Raw genomic sequence first — 19,205 nt, 5'->3', positions numbered from 1 at the left:
AGTCAGGTTAAAACTTGAGAGTTCACAGTGTTATCATCCTCGTACTTAACTAGAGTTTCCAGAATATGGAGATGAGCATGCCAGACCAGAACACGGAAGTACTTAAGACTCTACAGTATTTGAGCAGTGTGATCGAGAGCATCAAACAGCCTCTCGGGACAAAGGAGAACCCAGCTCGTGTCTGTAAAGACCTGCTGGACTGCCAGCACAAGTTAAAAGACGGTGAGTGTCTTCACCCATACATGGAAGACACTATTTTGCACAGGTAGCAGGTCTTAATATTAATATTCTTCTCTTTTCAGGTTGGTTCTGGGTTGATCCAAACCTGGGCTGTACGTCTGATGCCTTCCAGGTGTTCTGCAACTTTACAGCAGGGGGACAGACTTGTTTACATCCAGTGTCAACTGATAAGGTAACACTGAACGAGTGGGGGGAAAAAAGGACACTTTTACTCTTACTTTAGACCAGGGGTGGGCGACTCCAGGCCTTGAGTGCTGGTATCCTGCAGGTTTTAGATATCATCCTGGGTCAACACACCTCGATCAAATGATTCGTTCATTACCAGGCTTCTGGAGAACTTCAGGACATGTTGAGGAGGTAATTTAGACATTTGAATCAGCTGTGTTGGATCAAGGACACATCTAAAACCTGCAGGACACCAGCACTCAAGGCCTGGAGTTGCCAACCCCTGATTCAGACCATAGTATTTAACACTGACAGTACAAGAAAAGTTTCATTTTGATTCATTTAGAGTTAGTTTTATTTTGCTATACTGCATTATGCTTATATTATTTTACTTTGCACACTGAAACAAAATTATTCACAAAATTATAAAACTATGACCGAGGGTTGTACTTCCTTGTACTCTCTTTAGCCAAGGAGTTCTAGTTTTGTGTCAGCTGAGCAAAGAACACCTTTCTAGGCTGCTTAATCTTTCTCCAGGTTGTCTTTCGCATACTTCATTCTAGCTTGAAGGTGTCTCTTCTGAAGAAGTGCAGTATTTCTTGGTCTCCAACCTCTTAGTCCATTCCTGTGCAGGGTTCTAGTTACTGTCTTAAATACTACTTCTTGACTTGGCTAAGTAACTCACTGCTGTCTTGGCAGTTGCTCTGGGGTCTTTAGACACATCTCTCACTGGTTTTCTTTCCAGATTCTTTGAAAATGTTCACTTCCTTCCATTGACAGGGTTGTTCTGTACTGTGTGGCTGTCTCCAAGTTTCTTGATGATACTTCTCACTCCAGCTCTTTGCATATCCATCTCTTGCTTTGTGAGCATCAGCAGTTCTTTTTCCAAGTCTAAACTGGTTTGTTTTCCTTTTGACATGATGCTATAGTGTTCACAATCTACACCGTCTGTGCACTTTCTCTCTCCAACAGATGGTATTTGACATAGGAAATGTCCAGATGAAGTTTCTCCATTTACTGAGCAGTGAGGCTAGCCAAAGCATCACGTTTCACTGCCTGAGTTATCAACCCTCCAGCACCGCAGACAGCTTCAGCTCCAGTGGACACAAAGAGAACACCAGGCTTCGGTTTCGTGGCTGGAACAAACAGATGTTTGAGAAAGACACACTACTTGAACCACATGTGCTACAAGATGAGTGCAAGGTAATGTGGTGTTTAAAAAAAATAAGTGCCTTTGTTTTCGTCGTTAGGGCAGTTTGATTTAGTCGTGAGCATTTTCTGTGGTTATTCTTACAGAAACCCACACATAATTCTGCATATCAATAGGACTGTCTCGTGAAATTATGACTTGCTGGGACTGATTTGAAAATGTAAACTGATATCCTGATGATATGCTCTGATATATTCTTTATGCTGGTGATAAATTGTTGGTTGTAACTAAATAGGTGACAGCAGAATTTTAAAGAACTTCCTAAAGATATATATATTTTTGTATTTACTAAAAGTCATTACCACAAATAAATAGAATCTGCTCCCCTCCCCCATTTGTCCTGTTCCAGATCCAAGATGGCAGCTGGCACCAGTCACGATTCCTCTTCCATACTCAGGACAGTGGTCAGCTACCAATTGTAGACATAGAGGAATTTCCCACTTCACAAATCAACAGTCAGCGAAACGTAGAAATCGGTCCAGTCTGCTTCCTCTGATACCAACATCCCTATCATCGAAGCCACTTTTATAAACCACTTAAATCCGCAGATTTTTAAAATTTCCTACCAAAGAGATGCTGGCACAGCAAGGCAGACTGTATCCCTGAGAGCTTGTTGCATTTGCTGGAGAGCTTCAGCAGGACTTACTGTGAGACTAACAAAAACCCAACATCAAACGGCAGGCAGCTCTACCTGGGAGAAATCAGTCTCTGTGGAACACCCATGCCAAAGAGGACAGTGTATACTGATATTTATCTAATCAATGTGTAAAGTATTTGTTTAGTTTTCACTCAAAAGGTGCATTGGGCCACTGCATATGGACCCATTTTACTTCCTGATGACGGGGGTAGGGCCTCACATTGCAGCAGCCTGTCCAAAACCCAAAACTCAAACCTGCCATTCACTCATGTTCCACCCCTTCAACTCCCAAACACACCATCCTTGGAAGGGGTCGAATCCAAAGGATCATGCCAGGCCTCTGCAGAGGGCACTATCTAACTAAAGGTGCAATAGCATATGGAAAATGTGTGTGCTTTAAATATTTCATTGTCCAATCAGAGGCTATATTTGATATTGTTTTTCATTATGTTTTTGTCTTCGGTCCCATCCAGTCGGACCTGTACATCTTGACAGATGGTACTCTACCTCTACCTGCTTTCAAAAATAGTCAAATTAGTCATTTTTACCTTTTGTTTTGTATGTACCGGTTACATCAGAATTTATGTTGTTTGAATGCTTATGTTGATTTGGTCACTTCTAATTTATGAACCATTTTTTGATACACAACATATTTTCATAGCTTTTCCTACTATGTGGTAGTTTCCTCAGGGGAAACCTATCATTGGTGCTGCAACGTTTCCTGTGTATATATTGACAGCATACTTCAATGTTTATTTATAACCTGGTTTTTTTTTTTGGTTTGTTTTTAGATTTATTATTATTTTTTTGGTCACATTACTGTGGTACAGTAAAGTTATACTCTCAGAGAACTTGCTTACTTGGTCAACCACAGCTCGGTCTAGAGGAGTATTTATGTTTGAAGTGTGTGTGTGTGTGTGTGTGTGTGTGTGTGCGCGTGCATGCACACCTGTGACTGTGTGTTCATCATACTGCTTTATAAATTCAGAAGTCAAATGCAGCTACGGGAGGACAAAATCAAAAAACACAGAAAACAGTCATCATACTCTTAAGTTATGTTACCATTAATTAAGTGTAATTATATAAAGTTTGTGGAGGACAAAGTTGGATGCAAATGTGTAAATAAAAAATAATTTTAGAAACAAATAAATGGGACATTTTATCCACATGTGGTTTTGTTACCTTTTTTTTTTTTGAATGAAGGACATACTTGTTATAAAGAGTGGTGGAGTAATACCTCATTATCAGTTTCAGATGTGCACAATAACAGGTTGAGATCTGCACCCAGTGTTACTTAAGTAAAAAATGTCCCCCCTAATGTTACAACCATAAAAATACACTGCTAAAAAATATTAAAGGAACACTTTTTAATCAGCATCAAATCTGGGATATTAATCTGGTCAGGTAAGTAGCAGAGGGGGTTTCAGCTGCTTTGGTGTTAATGAAATTAACAACAGGCACACTAGCGGGGCAACAATAAGACGAGCTGCACAAGAGGAATGGTTTTTATAAGTGGAGGCCACAGGTGTTTTCTTTTCCTCGTCGTCTCTTTTGTTTTTTCACAAGTTTTGCATTTGGCAAGGTCTGTGTCACTGCTGGTTACATGAGGTGATACCTGGACCCTACAGAGCTCGCACAGGTACTTCAACTCCAGGATGGCACATCGATATGTCCAATGCCAGAAGGTTTTCTGTGTCTCCCAGCAGTCTTAAGAGATAAGGAGGAGATTCCACGAGACAGACTGTTTCTCTAAGAAAGATGAAATAGTTGTAGAAGGCCCTTAACCCAATAGCAGGACCTGTATCTGCTCCTTTGTGCAAGAAGGAATAGGATGAGCACTGCCAGAGCTACAAAATGACCTCCAGCAGGCCACTGCTGTGAATGTCTGACCAAATTATCAGAAACAGATTTCATGAGGGTGGCGTGTGGCCTGACATCTTGCCGTGGGCTCTGTGCTCACTGCCCAACACTGTAGAGCCCTAATTGCATTTGCCATAGAAAACCAGAATTGGCACCTCATGTTTCTTACAGTTGAGAGTAGGTTTACCCTGGACACATCTGCCAGACGTAAAAGGGTCTGGAGAAACTGTAAAGAGTGTTAGGCTGCCTGTAACATCGTCTGGCATCTCGACACATCTGCCATTAGATATTAGGATGAAATCCTTGGAGCCATTGTCAGATCCTATACTGGTGCAGTGAGTCCTGGCTTCCTGCTGGTGCACAACAATGTGGTGAGAGGAAGCAGGCAGTTCCTGGAAGATGAATGAATCAACATCATTGCCTGCCCCCCCACGCTTGCCTGACCTGAATCCAATAGAAAGGCTCTGGAAGTTCTGTCAGTTTGCTTCTCACGCTGTTCAGCAGCGCAGTCATGTACAGATCTGAGTGAAGCTCCTCCAGGGTACCATCTGTCATGCCATTAGGAGCATGCTCTGATGTTTTCAGCACGCCCCAAAATGGACTAGTCTGCTGTGTCATTTTTTCACCTTTTGGGGTATCAGTTGATATAGCACCCAGTCCACATCAGTATAAATATCCAGCGCGATTTTTTTTTCCAGTTAAGATCTGATGAGTTTTCAAAGTCTTTAACTTTAAAAAGTGACACTGTCATTTTATAAAACTAATTCAATTAATTCACAATGATGCAGCGGTTAATCACAGTAATAGCGTCCGAATGCAGTGGCCTACTGAGGCCCTTCTGGGTGGAGTTTGCATTTTCCTCTTGTGCCTCTTGTGGTTTCCTCCCACAGTCCAAAGACATGCATGTTAGATTAAGTGGTTATTCTAAATCAAGGAGCAAATGTGAGCATGAATGGTTGTTTTTATGTTTTGGTCATACAATAGGATGACCAGTTCAGGGAGTGCAGGTAGTATAGACTCCAGCTTCTCTGCGATCCTCAATTAGAGAAGTGATTAAGAAGATCGATGGATGGATGAATTCACTTTTCTTTCTAAACTGCTGATCAGTTTTTTGAGGGATGTTGAATATGGTGCATGGGCATGTACCCTCTTGTTCACACACACACAGCTTAAAGAAATCTTCTTTAATTCATATCACTCACTCCTTTAATAAACACAGCCTATATAAACACACATAGAAATCTCGTGAGAAAAGAAACTCAAATAAGTGCTGGAGCTTGTGAGAGGGTCTGATGTAGCTACTATCCTGCCCAGCGACCCATTATTGCTCTTACTTCTTGCATATTCTATTATCCGTGTCTATTTTCAATCTATTTTAAGCTTGGATACACTGGCAGGGACAGAGACCAAAAATAACAACAAACAAACAACAACAACAAAAACAGTGCTGGCGAGCTGATCATGGGATGCATTTCTGACGCGCAGACACCGAGAGGCGCCAATGAGCACATTTTCCAACCGGAACTTGTATCCACGTGCTGGCACCGGGGCGGAAGAGCATTTGTTTTGATCCCGGCGTGTCGTTTCGTCCGCGTGCAACTACAATTCTCCCGTTATGAGCGCAGTAATTCTTCCAACAGCACACATAATGTCATCCGCGGAGAACAAAGTCGAAAATAGCAGCACCGAAGAAGAGGAGAGAGGGAAGAAAAGAAAGATGTCTCTTTCCAGGTAAGCGATTTAAACCGACTGCAGCTCAGCCACAAAACTAGGACAATATTTTGCGTTTGCTGTAAAGATTGTTTGCTCAGCTTCACTTCTCAGACTCGGCATAATCCTAATATTTGTTAACCGAGTAGCAGATACATCTGCTGTCCCATACCAGATGCTACTTATCGTAATATGTTTATGCTAGGCAGTTATGAAGTTAGCAGGCTATTAGTTAGCTTCAAGTGAGACCACCACAGCCAAACTCTTCACTCTGTTTCTTCTTCGTTTATTAACACTTACTTTAACCTTTTAGTATATATTAAGTATATCTCCTAAAGTTTGTCACACAAAACATTTTCTGGCTCAACTACAGGTTATGTGTGCGTGTTGAGCACCGTTACTTGTTAAACACACTCACAGTTTGACGTGTTGTATGTCCTGCAGTTGTGGTGTTTGCGGATCAGAGGAGGCCAAGTACAGGTGTCCAGCCTGCCTTACTCATTCCTGCAGGTGAGATGAATATCCTCTGATTAAGTGCTAAAGCCTTAGCAGCAAATACACACAAAAACGAAGCTGCTTATCCATAATGTGGTTAGGACTAATTGTGCTTTTGTAAACCACTGGGTGACTTCACCTCTTTAGACCTTTATAAATTCAAAATGTAGAAGTTTATTCTCTTATTCTTTCATGACCTTCTTCCAGGATGTGGCTGTTATTGATTTATTGATACTCTTTTAAAAATTTGTTAATATACAAATATTTTAAGTGGAATAGAAAGTGACCTTATTGTGAAGTAATTTAAAACTGCAACACATTTTCACCTTGTAAAGTGTCCCACTGGTGTTGCATTGTTTGCTTTCACCTATCAGAGAGCACAGTGTGGTGCTGTGGAATAATAATAATCCATGGAAAAGGACAGATTTTGGCATCTTAAGTCATCTATGTCAATTAAGTTTTAAATACTGTCATAGAATAAACAGTACTTCTGTATGCATGAGTGTACTGGACAGCATTCATAAGTGAGGTCCAATCACATTTTAACTCCAGCTCTCATACTCTGTTGACTGTATATAGAAATGGCACTTATTCCTCAATGGTTAATGAGGTATGTGGTGGACACTCTAAACTGTATTTGGGCTGTGATCATTTCATTTCAAATTGCACCTGTGAATGGACCCCCAATTCTGAAGCCTTTGTCATTACCTCTTTTCCCTTAAGGTAGTGCAGTTGAGAAGCAGACATTTTGACAAGTTGTCCAAAGAAACTCATGACAGAGTTAGCGGGTTGTGTATGGCAGTCCTTTGTAAACTAGTTGCCAGAGTCTGACCCATAGCCAATAACACCAGAGGTTCCCATTTTTTCAGCCAAGCAATTAATAGTGCTGTGGTAGTTTCAGCTTTTTGTCATTGGCAAAAAGCTGAAATGACTACCTTCTAGATTGGCCATTGCACTGATGGAAAATGGTTCCAACATTTTTGAAGTTAACTGTTCATTTAATCACATCGCACAATCTTTTTTTATTAATTTATTAGGTCCAAGATTTCATGCAGGAAAAAAAAGAGACATAACATTTACAATGTCATCACAGACAATTTTGTGTTTGTAGTGTTAAAGCTCCACTGGGATAGCATAATTCTGTCTTCCATTTGTTTTCCATCGCTATTTAAAAAACAGAGGAAAAAATACCCGGTAACCTAAGAATTACAATCTTCCACATCTTCTACCCTTACGTGCAGATAAATATTATCGATGACTGACAGATGGCCGTGTTTTTGTTTTTACTTTCTGAACTTTCCTTTGATTCATGTCCAGCATCAGCATGCCTCAGAACAGCATGCCTCACAAAATCTCAATGGTCCGTTGCCCATTCTTGGAATTCTGTCGATGCTAAAGCATTTACAACTTCACTTTCTAATACTGAATAGTACAAAAATTATATTGCTAAACATTTCTTTAAGATTTATCTGACGGGGGCTAACAAATGTGCTTTCCACTCTCGTATTGTTGCCTGTTGTTTTGGGCATCATTCAGCATTCCTTTTACATAGTTTCTAGGAATACAGTCTCTGGTATGACTTGGGCCAGATATCCGTCTTTCAGCAAGAGTGCGAAAACTGGCCTAGTCATGCTCAGGTGAAATCCCAAGGTTTTTGTGTTTGGTGTGAAGGAGTGTAAGTTTTTATATTTAACCCCCCAACGCCTCGTAGATCTCCTTTTATACATGAGCTTTTAAGACTTCTGCATCATCAGTTCAATTCCCAAAAAACCCCAAATAAACTGCACAATATATTTTTAAACAAATGCCAAACGTGTAGCAAATATGATACAAATCTAAAACTAATTTATACAAATTAAGAATTTTTTTTTATTGTATTTTTTAACGTCAGAAGGTTAAATAAATACTCCTTTTTTTTTTCTTTTGAAAAATTAGGATTTTCCTGGCAATTATTTCATGGTACAAGCTTTAAAGGGTTAAGATCTTTCAAAAACAACACTTGAAGTCATGACAGAGAGCATGTTTAGCCTGGTTATCAGCTGCAGCTGGGAACATCATCTCAAAGATAAGAGCAAGCCTCACTCCAGAGCATGTCCACTGCAATTGTGAATCCATGAACTGATTTATCTGTAAACTTTGGAAACTTCTTATTTTGGACTTAATATTTGTATTTATTTTACTTTTATTCTGACGGTCCTTTTGAGTTGAATTCATGTGTTCCCTGGGTCACTATTTTAATTTGCTGTTGGATGAGACAACAGGGTGATTCACAGAGTTGAGCAGGTGAGATACTGAAATAATCATTGAATGATCAAAGAGAAATTGACAGGTTAGTTGACTACCAAAATCATCTTTAATCTTGTATTATTTAAAAATGTCAAACATCCCGCGTCAGGCAGTATTACCCAATGTTCCTTTGGGTTATTTTAAAAAACAAAAAAACAGTACAGTTTGTTTGTTTTTAACATTTTTCTTTGGCTCCCTTTCAGGCAAGGATTTATGGTTTACATTGACTAGCACAATTCTACATTCTGTTTTTATTTACATTTCACACAGTGCCCTTTTTTGTGAACTGGCTTAATCATTCCAACCTAAACTCAATTTCCTTCGGGGTCAACCTTTGGGATCAATAAAGTTTTATTGAATTGAATTGAATAAGGAAATGACTGCCTACCATGACTGTCCGTTTATCTTTTGTAGCTTGCCGTGTGTGAAGAAGCACAAGGAAGTTTCAGGATGCAGTGGCGTTAGAAATAAAACAGCATTTGTGACACTGTCACAATTTGATGAAATGGCACTTCTCAGTGGTGAGCAGCCTCTTTGCTGGTATAAGTCATTCTATTAATGTGTGTTATCATAGAAATGTGCTATTTTCTCATTTTCATAATTACCATTGGCCCTTTGTCTCAACTGTAGATTACAGGTTTCTGGAGGATACTGGCCGATTTGCTGATGGTGCCACCAGAGACAACCTCGTCCAGGCTCCTCGTGTCACTGTCAAAGTAAGCCCTGTGTTGATAGATTTAGTGTGTTGAATGTTGTTTTGTTTTAAATTTTTGGGCATATGTGAGCATGAATTCAGAATGGAGTACAGATAAATTCTTGTATTGTTTTTAGTAACAAACACTAATAATTGTGGCCCATTCTAGCTTAGATTTCCACTGAATTCAACTCGTTCTGCCCCTCAGAGTAAGCCCAGTAATAAAATATTTGGGGGAGATGTATACCTTTATTTGTTTTATGATGTTACAAACATAAAAAAGATTTAAATATGAGTTTTAAATGTTAGTATAATAAATTAAAATAGGGTGGGTTGCTTTGGTGAGGACGTGTGCTATTTAAAATAATGGTGCTTACTAGAACCATATACCTTTATTCATCTTGTCCTAATAGACTGGTTCAATAGTGTAGTGGTTTACATATTTACCTAACAAGCAAAAAAAAAATCCCTTTTTTAAATCTGGGAGAAGACCCAAATCCCTTCATAAGGAAGTGTGACAGTTGTCAAAAATCTGCCAAATCAAACATGTGGAGCTACCTGATGAGGAGAATAACAGATAAGCACAGTTTGTTGGAGAACTGTTTATGACCCCTGGTGAAACCTTGTAGAAAAGCCAAAACCCTTTAAAAGTGTGGAGCACATACACTTAGTTGACACTCTATTAAATACACTTTGCTAGTACCAGATTGAACCAAGGTGATGGAAGCATTCCTCCAACTCTGATTCATAATTTGTAGCATTAGGCAGCTGCTGCACATCTGTGATGAGAATCTCCTGTTCCACCACATCCCAAAGGTGTTCTATTGATTTGAGATCTGGTGCCTGTGGAGGTCATTTGAGTACAGTGAACTCATCATCATGACATTGGCGTGAGATAATTTGAGCTTTGTGACATGGCTCATTATGCTACTGGAAGCAGCCATCAGAAGCCATCAGGGAACACTTGGCTCAAAAAGGAATTCACATGGTCAGCAGCAATACACACATGTAAAGATCCTCATTTGATATTCCTCACCATCACCATGCCTCCTGACATCGCACCCACATTAAACGCAGGGACTGAACATACGCACGCACGCACGCACGCACGCACACACACACACACACACAATGGCCTGTATTTGTATAGCGCTTTACTTAGTTCCTATGGACCCCAAAGCGCTTTACACTACATTCAGTCATCCACCCATTCACACACACACATTCACACACTGGTGATGGCAGCTACATTGTAGCCACAGCCACCCTGGGGCGCACTGGCAGAGGCGAGGCTGCCGGACACCGATGCCACCGGGCCCTCTGACCACCACCAGTAGGCAACAGGTGAAGTGTCTTGCCCAAGGACACAACGACCGAGACTGTCGGAGCCGGGGCTCGAACCGGCAACCTTCCGATTACAAAACGAACTGCCAACTCTTGAGCCACGATCGCCCATAACAGAACACACACACATTGGACAAAACAAACAAATGGCCAACTGTACCCTCATACATACAATAATAACACTGAACCATTGAACTTACAACCACTTGCACTTTATATAACTAACTACTGCATAATTTATCCATATCCATCTCAATGATCTCAACTGCACTACTGTAAATGCTGGATAGACAATCATACTGTACAATACAATAATTATAGTTTTTACAACTGTTTATTAATACTCGCAATTGTATATCTACAATCTGTATAGTTTTCATATTTCATATTTCTGTATAGTTTTCATATTTTTAACCATATTTATAACCTCCATTGTACATTGTAACATACCTATAATTAGAGCTGGGCGATAGAACGATAACGATATGTATCGCGATATAACTTTTACTCGATAGAGAAATTAAGCTATCGCGATGTACCTCGCCGCTCTTGTCCTCTTAAAATAAATAAAAAAGTAAAAAAAATTAAAAAAAAAAAAAAGGTCAGCCAATCCAAACTAAGTAGCGCAGAGCCGAACCAATCACAGCCGCAGCGTCACGTCGCGTGACTTGTTACGTACACCACAAGTGCCAAGCCGCACGTGTGTTTGTTTGGGAAGCATCCAGCGGGTAATGGAGCCAGCGGGTAATGGAGGAAATGAGTGTGCCGACTAGAAAAATCAACCGAGCGTGACCGAAGAGAAAACAGATGATGGTTCCAATGCCGGAGAGATTGTCGAACAGAAGAGCCATAGAAGTTCCGTAGTGTGAAGGTATTTTGGCTATTTCAAGTCTGACAAAAAACAGAGTAGCGTGCACTGTAAATTGTGCCGAAAGCAAGTCTGGAAATACAATAAACTGGTGCATGCGTCACACTGTGCGCCACGTTATTGTTTCGGTGAAATGAATTTCTACAATACTGTTACTGTTAATTGTACTCTCTGCAGTGTTTAAATGCTTACATATACACACAGTTACTGTCCCTCCACACATACGACTCGGTTCTGCTTCTATGCCCCAGCTTTGTTTACTTTTTCCCACCGAGGCTTCTAGACTTCTGATTGGCCAACATTTCTGCACGGTTAGGAATCTAGCGCCACCTGCTGCTTTGGCATGTTCATAGCAGCGTTTTCCTTCATTTCTGCCTTTATGTGTGGACGGGATTATTTTTTAAAACGAAAACGGAAAATCTCCGTTTTCAAAAATACCCGTGTACGTAGCCTCAGTCTCTGACTGGAAGCGCTAAGTCGTCATTCGGCTTTTGTCAGACTAAAGTAACTGTTAAAACTGTTTGAAAAGCTAAGCTATACAACAAGGAGAGATTGAGAATTTCCTTTTAGTTCTCAGTTTATTTGATATTGACAAAAGTTAGTCAGTTTTGTCTGTTCTTCTGTAAAACAAACTAAGATTTATTTTTAGAATTAATATTTTGTTTCTAAGTGGAATTGACAATTTAGTCTGTTTCGTTTGTTCTATTTTGAAACTTAAACGCTTTAGCGGCTGCCTTTTGTGTAGTTTGCAATATTTGCCTTTATTTATCTGAAAAAGTCTCATGTTCCTTAAGTACATCTACCCTGTTGAACTTATTATGGGAAATAAATATTTAAATAAAAACAAGCTGCTGATTATTTCACATTTTACTTGTGAGCAACGGCACATTTAAATCTTACAAATATAGTTATTTGGCTTATATCGTGATAGATATCGTTATCGCCTGAAATGAAAAAAAACATATCGTGATATGAAAAAATCTCATATCGCCCAGCTCTACCTATAATAGACCCATATTCTGTGATATATCTATATTATTGCTAGAGCACTTCTGGATGGATGCAAACTGCATTTCGTTGCCTTGTACTTGTGATTTGATTTACTGATTATATATTTGGGTCAATGCGCAGTTCAACAGGTGTACCTAAGAAAATGGTCGATGAATGTACCGATATGATATATACATCTTAAAGTAATAATAGTGTCAGATCCACATCAGACATATCCAATATCCCATAAGTGTTTTTCTCTTTGTGCTTTTATTGCTTTGCTTGTGTAATTTGTGGCTGCAGTTCCGCAATTTAAACATTTTTTTTTCTTCAAACCACTGACATTCTTTTGTGTAATACTTCATACCAGCTATTACCTGTTCTTTTACTGCAGCCCAATTCAAGTGGCATTTGATAGCTTGAAGTAATTTGTGTTCTTTTATGGGAAGCAGTCACTGCTTCAGCTGTTATAGATCAATCAAAATAATGAGGCTTATTCTCAGGGAAAGATAAAGGCTTGGCGCATGATGAGCTCTGGGATTTGGGTTTTTCTCCAGAACATTGCAAGTGCGGTAATCTGTTACTGGCCCTGTATATCCGCACCTTTTTAATAAATCTTTTTTACTGTCTCTTACTGCCAATCTGAAGTGATAAAGGAGCCAGAAAGGAAATGCTTGTCTTTTCAAATTTAGATGAGGGCAGTAGGAGTTCAGGCCATCTTTGGTTTGATTGCTAATGAAACTCACACAGCTGTAGTTATTGGCGTAAAACAGATGTTTGGTAATTGGATGTATTTGTACCGTGACAATACCCCCTTGCCCCAACGACTTTTTCACAGAACTGGAAGGTCAGCCTAGGATCCAACGTATCTGTTATTTACTAGGAATAGAGGCTGTCTTCAACACCATTTCCTGTTTCATTGACAGCTGTTTTGTTAGATGTATGTTGCAGAGATATTTCTTAAAGTCTACTAGCTGTTTGGTTCTACTTGCTTTGGGATCTTCATAATGCCTCGAGGGACCCCTCATTGCTTTATATTTCTCTATGAAAACAGAGATTGACAGACCACGTGACTTTCACGCGTTGCATTTTAGGTACGAGTGGCAGCAAATTCAAAACACTGCATCAAGCGCTAGCATTTCCAGCACCATGTTTACATTTTATTTGCCCCAAAAACGGTTGTGTACAAAACGAAGGAGAACACGGCAGGTCCGTACAAAGACAGACTTGACGAAATACAAAAAAAGTACGAGGTAAAAATCAAAGGAGTGAAAGGGTTAGATAGGGCTGCTCAATTAATCGAATTTTAATCACGATTACGATCTGGGCTTTCAACGATCATTAAAAATGACTGAGCTGATTATTAGCCCCTCCCTCGTACTTTACTCTCGCGCTGCTCCGTGTGGCAAATCGAGCGCACCTCTCTGCATTTCGAACACGTGTCACAACAATTAAGAGCAGCGGTCCCCAACCTTTTTTGCGCCACGGACCGGTTTATGCCCGACAATATTTTCATTGACCGGCCTTTAAGGTGCCGCAGATAAATACGACAAAATAATACTAGTACCGGTACCGAAAACATTATTACTAACACACGTGAAAAGACCAAGGAAAACCGAGTAAACGATAAAAACGATAACAAAATAACGCTGAAAACCGATAAAAACCCTGAAAACTATACATTTCACACCTGAGCCTCAACTCTCAAGGCCCGGTACCAAACGACTCGCAGACCGGTACCGGTCCGAGGCCCGGGGGTTGGGGACCACTGATTAAGGGGACCCGAGGGAAGCGGAAGCTCGGAAAGCTAAGCAGAAGTTATTTGGAGAGGAGAGTGACTGCCGCTGGTTGAAAAGAGGTAAAAAACAAACAAAACAAAAAAAAACTTAAGTGGTGTGGAAACATTATGGGTTCGCGGAGTCAGACGTGGATCAAGTAGACATAGTGTGTAAACTCTGCTACAGTGTCGTAGCTGCACCACAGAGCAACACTGCAAAGTTCACTAAACATAGATGTTTACATTTTTCATTTATTTTTTATATTGCAAACATTTGCACTGTTATCAGTATTTGCACACTATTTTATGACAATCTTTAAAGCCATTATTCAATACATTGTTATTGTTAAATAAATATCGTCAAATAATCGAGATCTCAATTTCAGTGAAAATAATCGTGATTATCATTTTTGCCATAATCGAGCAGCCCTAGGGTTAGACCCATACGAGCATACAGAGTGGACTAAAGATGTTACCGTGCTGCACAGCTTTCATCACGCACATATTTATAACTATATGGTCCCAAGTGTGAGTGCATACACTCACAAAATGTTTAGTATCTTCAGATCCCTGCAACAAGCTCAGGTCCAGTTTACTTTGGTGATTTGGACTATTCCATTTTACAGCTGTTAAATTTTTTTTTCTTTACCTCCTGTACAGGCCAACGCAATTTATTTGTCTTTTCAGGTTGTAGTATTACACAACATTTTCAGATCCAATAGAAATAAAAATAAGTGTTTCGTAATTCATTCAATTTATTGTCTTTATTTATAACTGGCATTATTGTTTTATTCTATTATAGAATCTTACAAGAAAAAGGCAAAATTGTATTCCATTGTGCTTTATTAGCTGCTTTGGTGAAAAACAAGTCAACTGTGCAAAAAAAAAAAAAAAAACCCATATCAAAACAACATACTGGAAAACAGTTATTCATCACTTGATTGCTTCAATACAACACTTGGGCACATATATGCAGGACTTTTCGTGGCTGTTTTGATCTCGCTCTCTCTCTTAACCGATCAAATCTGGCTGTGGTAGCAGCTTTAAACTCGGTATGACCCAGGTTGATAGAGGGTGCCCAGTCTGAATCGCATTCCAGCATTTTGTAGGCTGGTTTTCCTACAAAACACAACAAACATTAGCCCGCAAAGCCACAGTGAACAAAGCAGCATAGCGCAACGAATTCAAATCAATATAAGACTTATTTGTAACCTACATCAACAATTATGTTATGATAAATTATGTAATGACTACAACAGAAGACTTACATTTGTGGAAATGCTTGGAGCGGACTAACATGTGAGCTGGAGTGTGCTGGAACGTTATATTTGGTCTTCGAATGACTGCAATCCAGGCCATCCGTCAGTTCTTTGTTACTTCGGAAACATGGTTGGAACAATTTCTCTTCCACGACAGAATGAAAAACCGTTACGCGTCGGCTTCCCGTGGCTATCATGCGACGAGCTTTTGCAGTTAATAATACAACCGCTTCTTGCCATTCTTTGTGTTTCTTTTTATCGCTGTGTGACTGTTTTCTTGTGAAAGCCTGCGTGCGCTAGTACCACTTGCCACTCGTACCTACAATCCTTTGCGGTTTTGACGTCACATTTTCGATCTCTATATGAGATGAGATTCTAATAAGCAGTATTTGGTATGACAGTCTTTAACGAGCATGTCTGTGAAGGTTCGTAATCCACTGTGAACGACCATCTTTGAACAGAGGCGGTGGCTTACGACTCCAACTGTCTGCCATCTATAATCCAGTTTTGAGATCCCTTCCCAGAGGCCTTAATGCCCACTCACATCCTGGGCTATATGACCTCAGTAAATCACGTGGCAGGGTGGGGCTAGGTGGGTTCACCCGATAGCTTGGCTGATTGTGACCCACACCTCATTTCACACCTTGGGTCATGTGATTAGGTAGAGGATCAATAGGAGGTCCATGACCCTCTTGGGGACACTCCCATAGGGTTTAAAATCTGGAACTGTCCACCAATTGCTCTTAGAACTAAAGAAGCTTCTTGGATGAAACGTCTTCAAGAAAACTTTAAAAAGTCCAGATGCTTTTCTTTCCAAGCTCCTTAAACTATGATGACCTGTATGACTGAGAACCTTCACAGACGTATGACAATCTTTAATATTCAACATAGTCTGAATTCTCTTAGACAGGCTTTCTCATAGTTTCTTCATGATTAGTTCGCCAGGCTTTTTGAAGGACAAAGCTCTGTCAGTGCGCCCCAGGGTGGCTGTGGCTACAATGTAGCTTGCCATCACCAGTGTGTGAATGTGGGTGTGAATGGGTGAATGACTGGATGTGTAACGTGCTTTGGGGTCCTTAGGGGCTAGTAAAGCGCTATACAAATACAGGCCATTTTGGATGTTCTCTGTTCTCTTTTCAAGATGAGCCACTTCAATATTTGTTGAGGTCTTGGCTTGGGGAAGGCCAGTCCATGACAGATTGTGATTTTCTATCCAGGTATGATTTTACTGCATTGCCAAATGTGTTGGGGATCATTGTCATGCAGAAAAAAAATGAAGCCATTGACAGTTGGATGCTCTCCAGATGGCATTGCATAGTTGTTAAAAATATTTTTCTATGTTTATAATTCCATCAGTTTAGACAAGATACTCAAACCATGCCAGGGCATCTGCCGTTTACAAATGGCTGTAACTCTCACTGTTGTACCCCTCCTCCCTTTGCCCTCTTCTATACATAATTACAATTTGAACCAAAAATGTCAAATTTGGATTCATCCTCCCCATGAGACCTGAGTAGATGGACAAACTGAAGGACCAGATGTGTCTTTCAGGTCCTCTGTCAGGCCCTTGTTGGATTTTTTTCATATTTCTCCAGGACAGTTTATCATAGCTTTTTTTAGTCCTGCCACTACTTCGTTTGTTTTCCACTTTCCTCAGTGTACGATGTGCCAAGTTTTCATCTAAGTGTTATTTGGGAATCACCTTGTTGGTGCAAAAATATTATTTTTATTCCTGCTTTGCTGTGTTTTCTTTGGCATTTTTTTTAATTACACTGCAAAATGGGAACAAATCATTAGGTTTTATCATTAGGTGGCAGACCACTAGTAACAAAATGACTAAATGGAAAAAAAGGGCTAGCTTCTTGGAACCAAAATATAAAGAAATGAGGAATGGTTTAACACTTTTCCACAGTACTGTAGAACTAATGGGAATTATCAGGATACTAGAAAATACTGGCTCCCAATCTTGTTCATACAGATGTCACTCACAGGTTAGGGTCAGGTGTGTGCTTTGGAACTCGTTTGTTTATCTTGACTTCTTTCAGCTGTGTGGTTTTGGTTATTTAACCATTTTAACTACAGCTTATCATTTCAGTCGTTCATCCATTCATTCATACTTTTTTGACAGCTATTCATTTCATGGCATGTAGTGAATCTTTTGTATGGTTTATACATTATGTTTCGGTACCAGTTTAACATAAATGTTTACCTATTGTATATTTATTGTATTTAGCCAACCATTACCCACACTTATTAGTTGACAGTTTCAGCTGTTGGTATAGATTTGGCATATATTCCCATCTCCCATCCTTCATGTATCCTGGCTGCAGAAGTACCACGGGAGAACTTGTACCCCTGCTTGGGAGTCACTGCTGTACAGGGTTGTTCTACTGATGGGGCTGCAAAGACTATTTTGTCTTTACATTTTGTATTCTAAATTGTAAATGTATTGAAAAAGACCACATATAATTTTTGCTACTTGTGCTTAAAATGGCAATAAATTAATGATATAGTTATTGCTGATTGACACGATTAATTTAACTTTACAATGAAACTATATCATCTTTATTTTTCTGTTCTTCAGTCTAAGAAACTGGCCTCTAATGCCAGGAAGATGAACATCACCCTGAGATTCCTCCCCATCACCTTCTCTAAGAGCAGAGAAAACTCCACCTTCTTCCTTACAAAGTAAGCATACACCTGCTCAAATGCAGAAAATATCATTATTGTTAATGTTATATTTTGAATTCTGTTGGATGGAGTTAAATGTCAGTGTATTTTGGAATATATCTAAGGTAAGTTAGTAACTTTCTTCATTTTGTAAAGTAAGGCCCTGTCATTATCTTGACCATAATAAAGGATGTACAGGATGAAGATTTTCCCACACACATCCTATACAGGGTCCAGAGAAAATAAAACTTGCTGACACACAAACAAATGTGATATTAATAGGTAACATAAGTGTTTAGAGTTCTTTCAGGGGAATACCATGAAAAGCCTTACAAAGACATTCAGGCACTGTTGAACATACTGTCTAAGACAGCACTTTAGTGTTTTCTGGTAAAGCCCTGCTTAATCTGCTGCAAAATGAGCTTCTGATTAGTGCTGTTTTACTTTACCACAGGATGGCACTCTCGTGAAGTGTTTTATCTAGACTTTGCTTTTCACACGCTTATCTCATGGCAGTCTTGTGCATGGTGATGAATCCTGAATCTCTAACCATGTGTATGAAAGATTCATTCCCCACGAGAGTCTTTAAATCGTTAATAAAGGAGTTTATAATATACTAAATGGGACATGAGCTGAGATGATTACCATGATGTTAGAGCTTGCCAGACACATATGCCAGCTTGTTGCAGAGAATCAGTGGCATCATAGTCCATGCTGGTGGACACCTTGCAGTTAATTTTTTCCATTCTTGCCCAGCTTCTATTGCATGACACGGCTCAACTCGACTCAGTAATTTACATAGTACCCATTCCTGTTTAGGGGCATGGTAGGATGGTTTTAAATCCTTGTAAAGGCTGAAGGAACTGAGGAAAAAAAGACTGCTAAAAGGAAAAAACTGGAAGGTTTGAGTAATTTCATGTCCCATGTTGCACATCCTATGTTGCACATATGTCGCTTCTTTCTGGCCTGTCAGCAGCCTGCAGTGTTTACATGTTGCCTT

The 19,205-nt window shown here is 39.7% G+C and overlaps 2 protein-coding genes across 3 annotated transcripts in view; both read left to right on the top strand.

Moving 5' to 3' along the window:
• The window catches only part of col24a1 (collagen type XXIV alpha 1), an 88,610-nt gene extending 85,190 nt beyond the window's left edge, over positions 1 to 3,420 (top strand). Inside the window, exons 57-60 of the mRNA XM_085251276.1 lie at positions 54 to 222; positions 303 to 412; positions 1,378 to 1,608; positions 1,965 to 3,420. Coding sequence (XP_085107402.1) covers positions 54 to 222; positions 303 to 412; positions 1,378 to 1,608; positions 1,965 to 2,111 — 657 coding nt within the window. The 3' untranslated portion in view covers positions 2,112 to 3,420. The remainder of the gene's footprint in view (positions 1 to 53; positions 223 to 302; positions 413 to 1,377; positions 1,609 to 1,964) is intronic.
• Positions 3,421 to 5,633: 2,213 nt separating this feature from the next.
• Positions 5,634 to 19,205, top strand: part of znhit6 (zinc finger HIT-type containing 6) — a 47,837-nt gene continuing 34,265 nt past the window's right edge. The window contains exons 1-5 of one of the 2 annotated variants that reach the window (XM_085252673.1): positions 5,634 to 5,843; positions 6,267 to 6,332; positions 9,018 to 9,124; positions 9,234 to 9,319; positions 18,120 to 18,223. In XM_085252673.1, the coding sequence (XP_085108799.1) occupies positions 5,728 to 5,843; positions 6,267 to 6,332; positions 9,018 to 9,124; positions 9,234 to 9,319; positions 18,120 to 18,223 (479 nt within the window). In that variant the 5' untranslated portion in view covers positions 5,634 to 5,727. The remainder of the gene's footprint in view (positions 5,844 to 6,266; positions 6,333 to 9,017; positions 9,125 to 9,233; positions 9,320 to 18,119; positions 18,224 to 19,205) is intronic. The other variant, XM_085252674.1, reaches the window with a different exon arrangement.

Source organism: Mchenga conophoros, linkage group LG17 (assembly GCF_057382185.1).
Source record: "Mchenga conophoros isolate Kocher_MC1m ecotype Shallow Benthic linkage group LG17, M_conophoros_male_GT1.1, whole genome shotgun sequence".
In the NCBI taxonomy this organism is placed as follows: Eukaryota; Metazoa; Chordata; class Actinopteri; order Cichliformes; family Cichlidae; genus Mchenga; species Mchenga conophoros.
The sequence above is the reverse complement of the archived record's forward strand: the minus strand, read 5'-3'. Positions and strand labels throughout refer to the sequence as shown.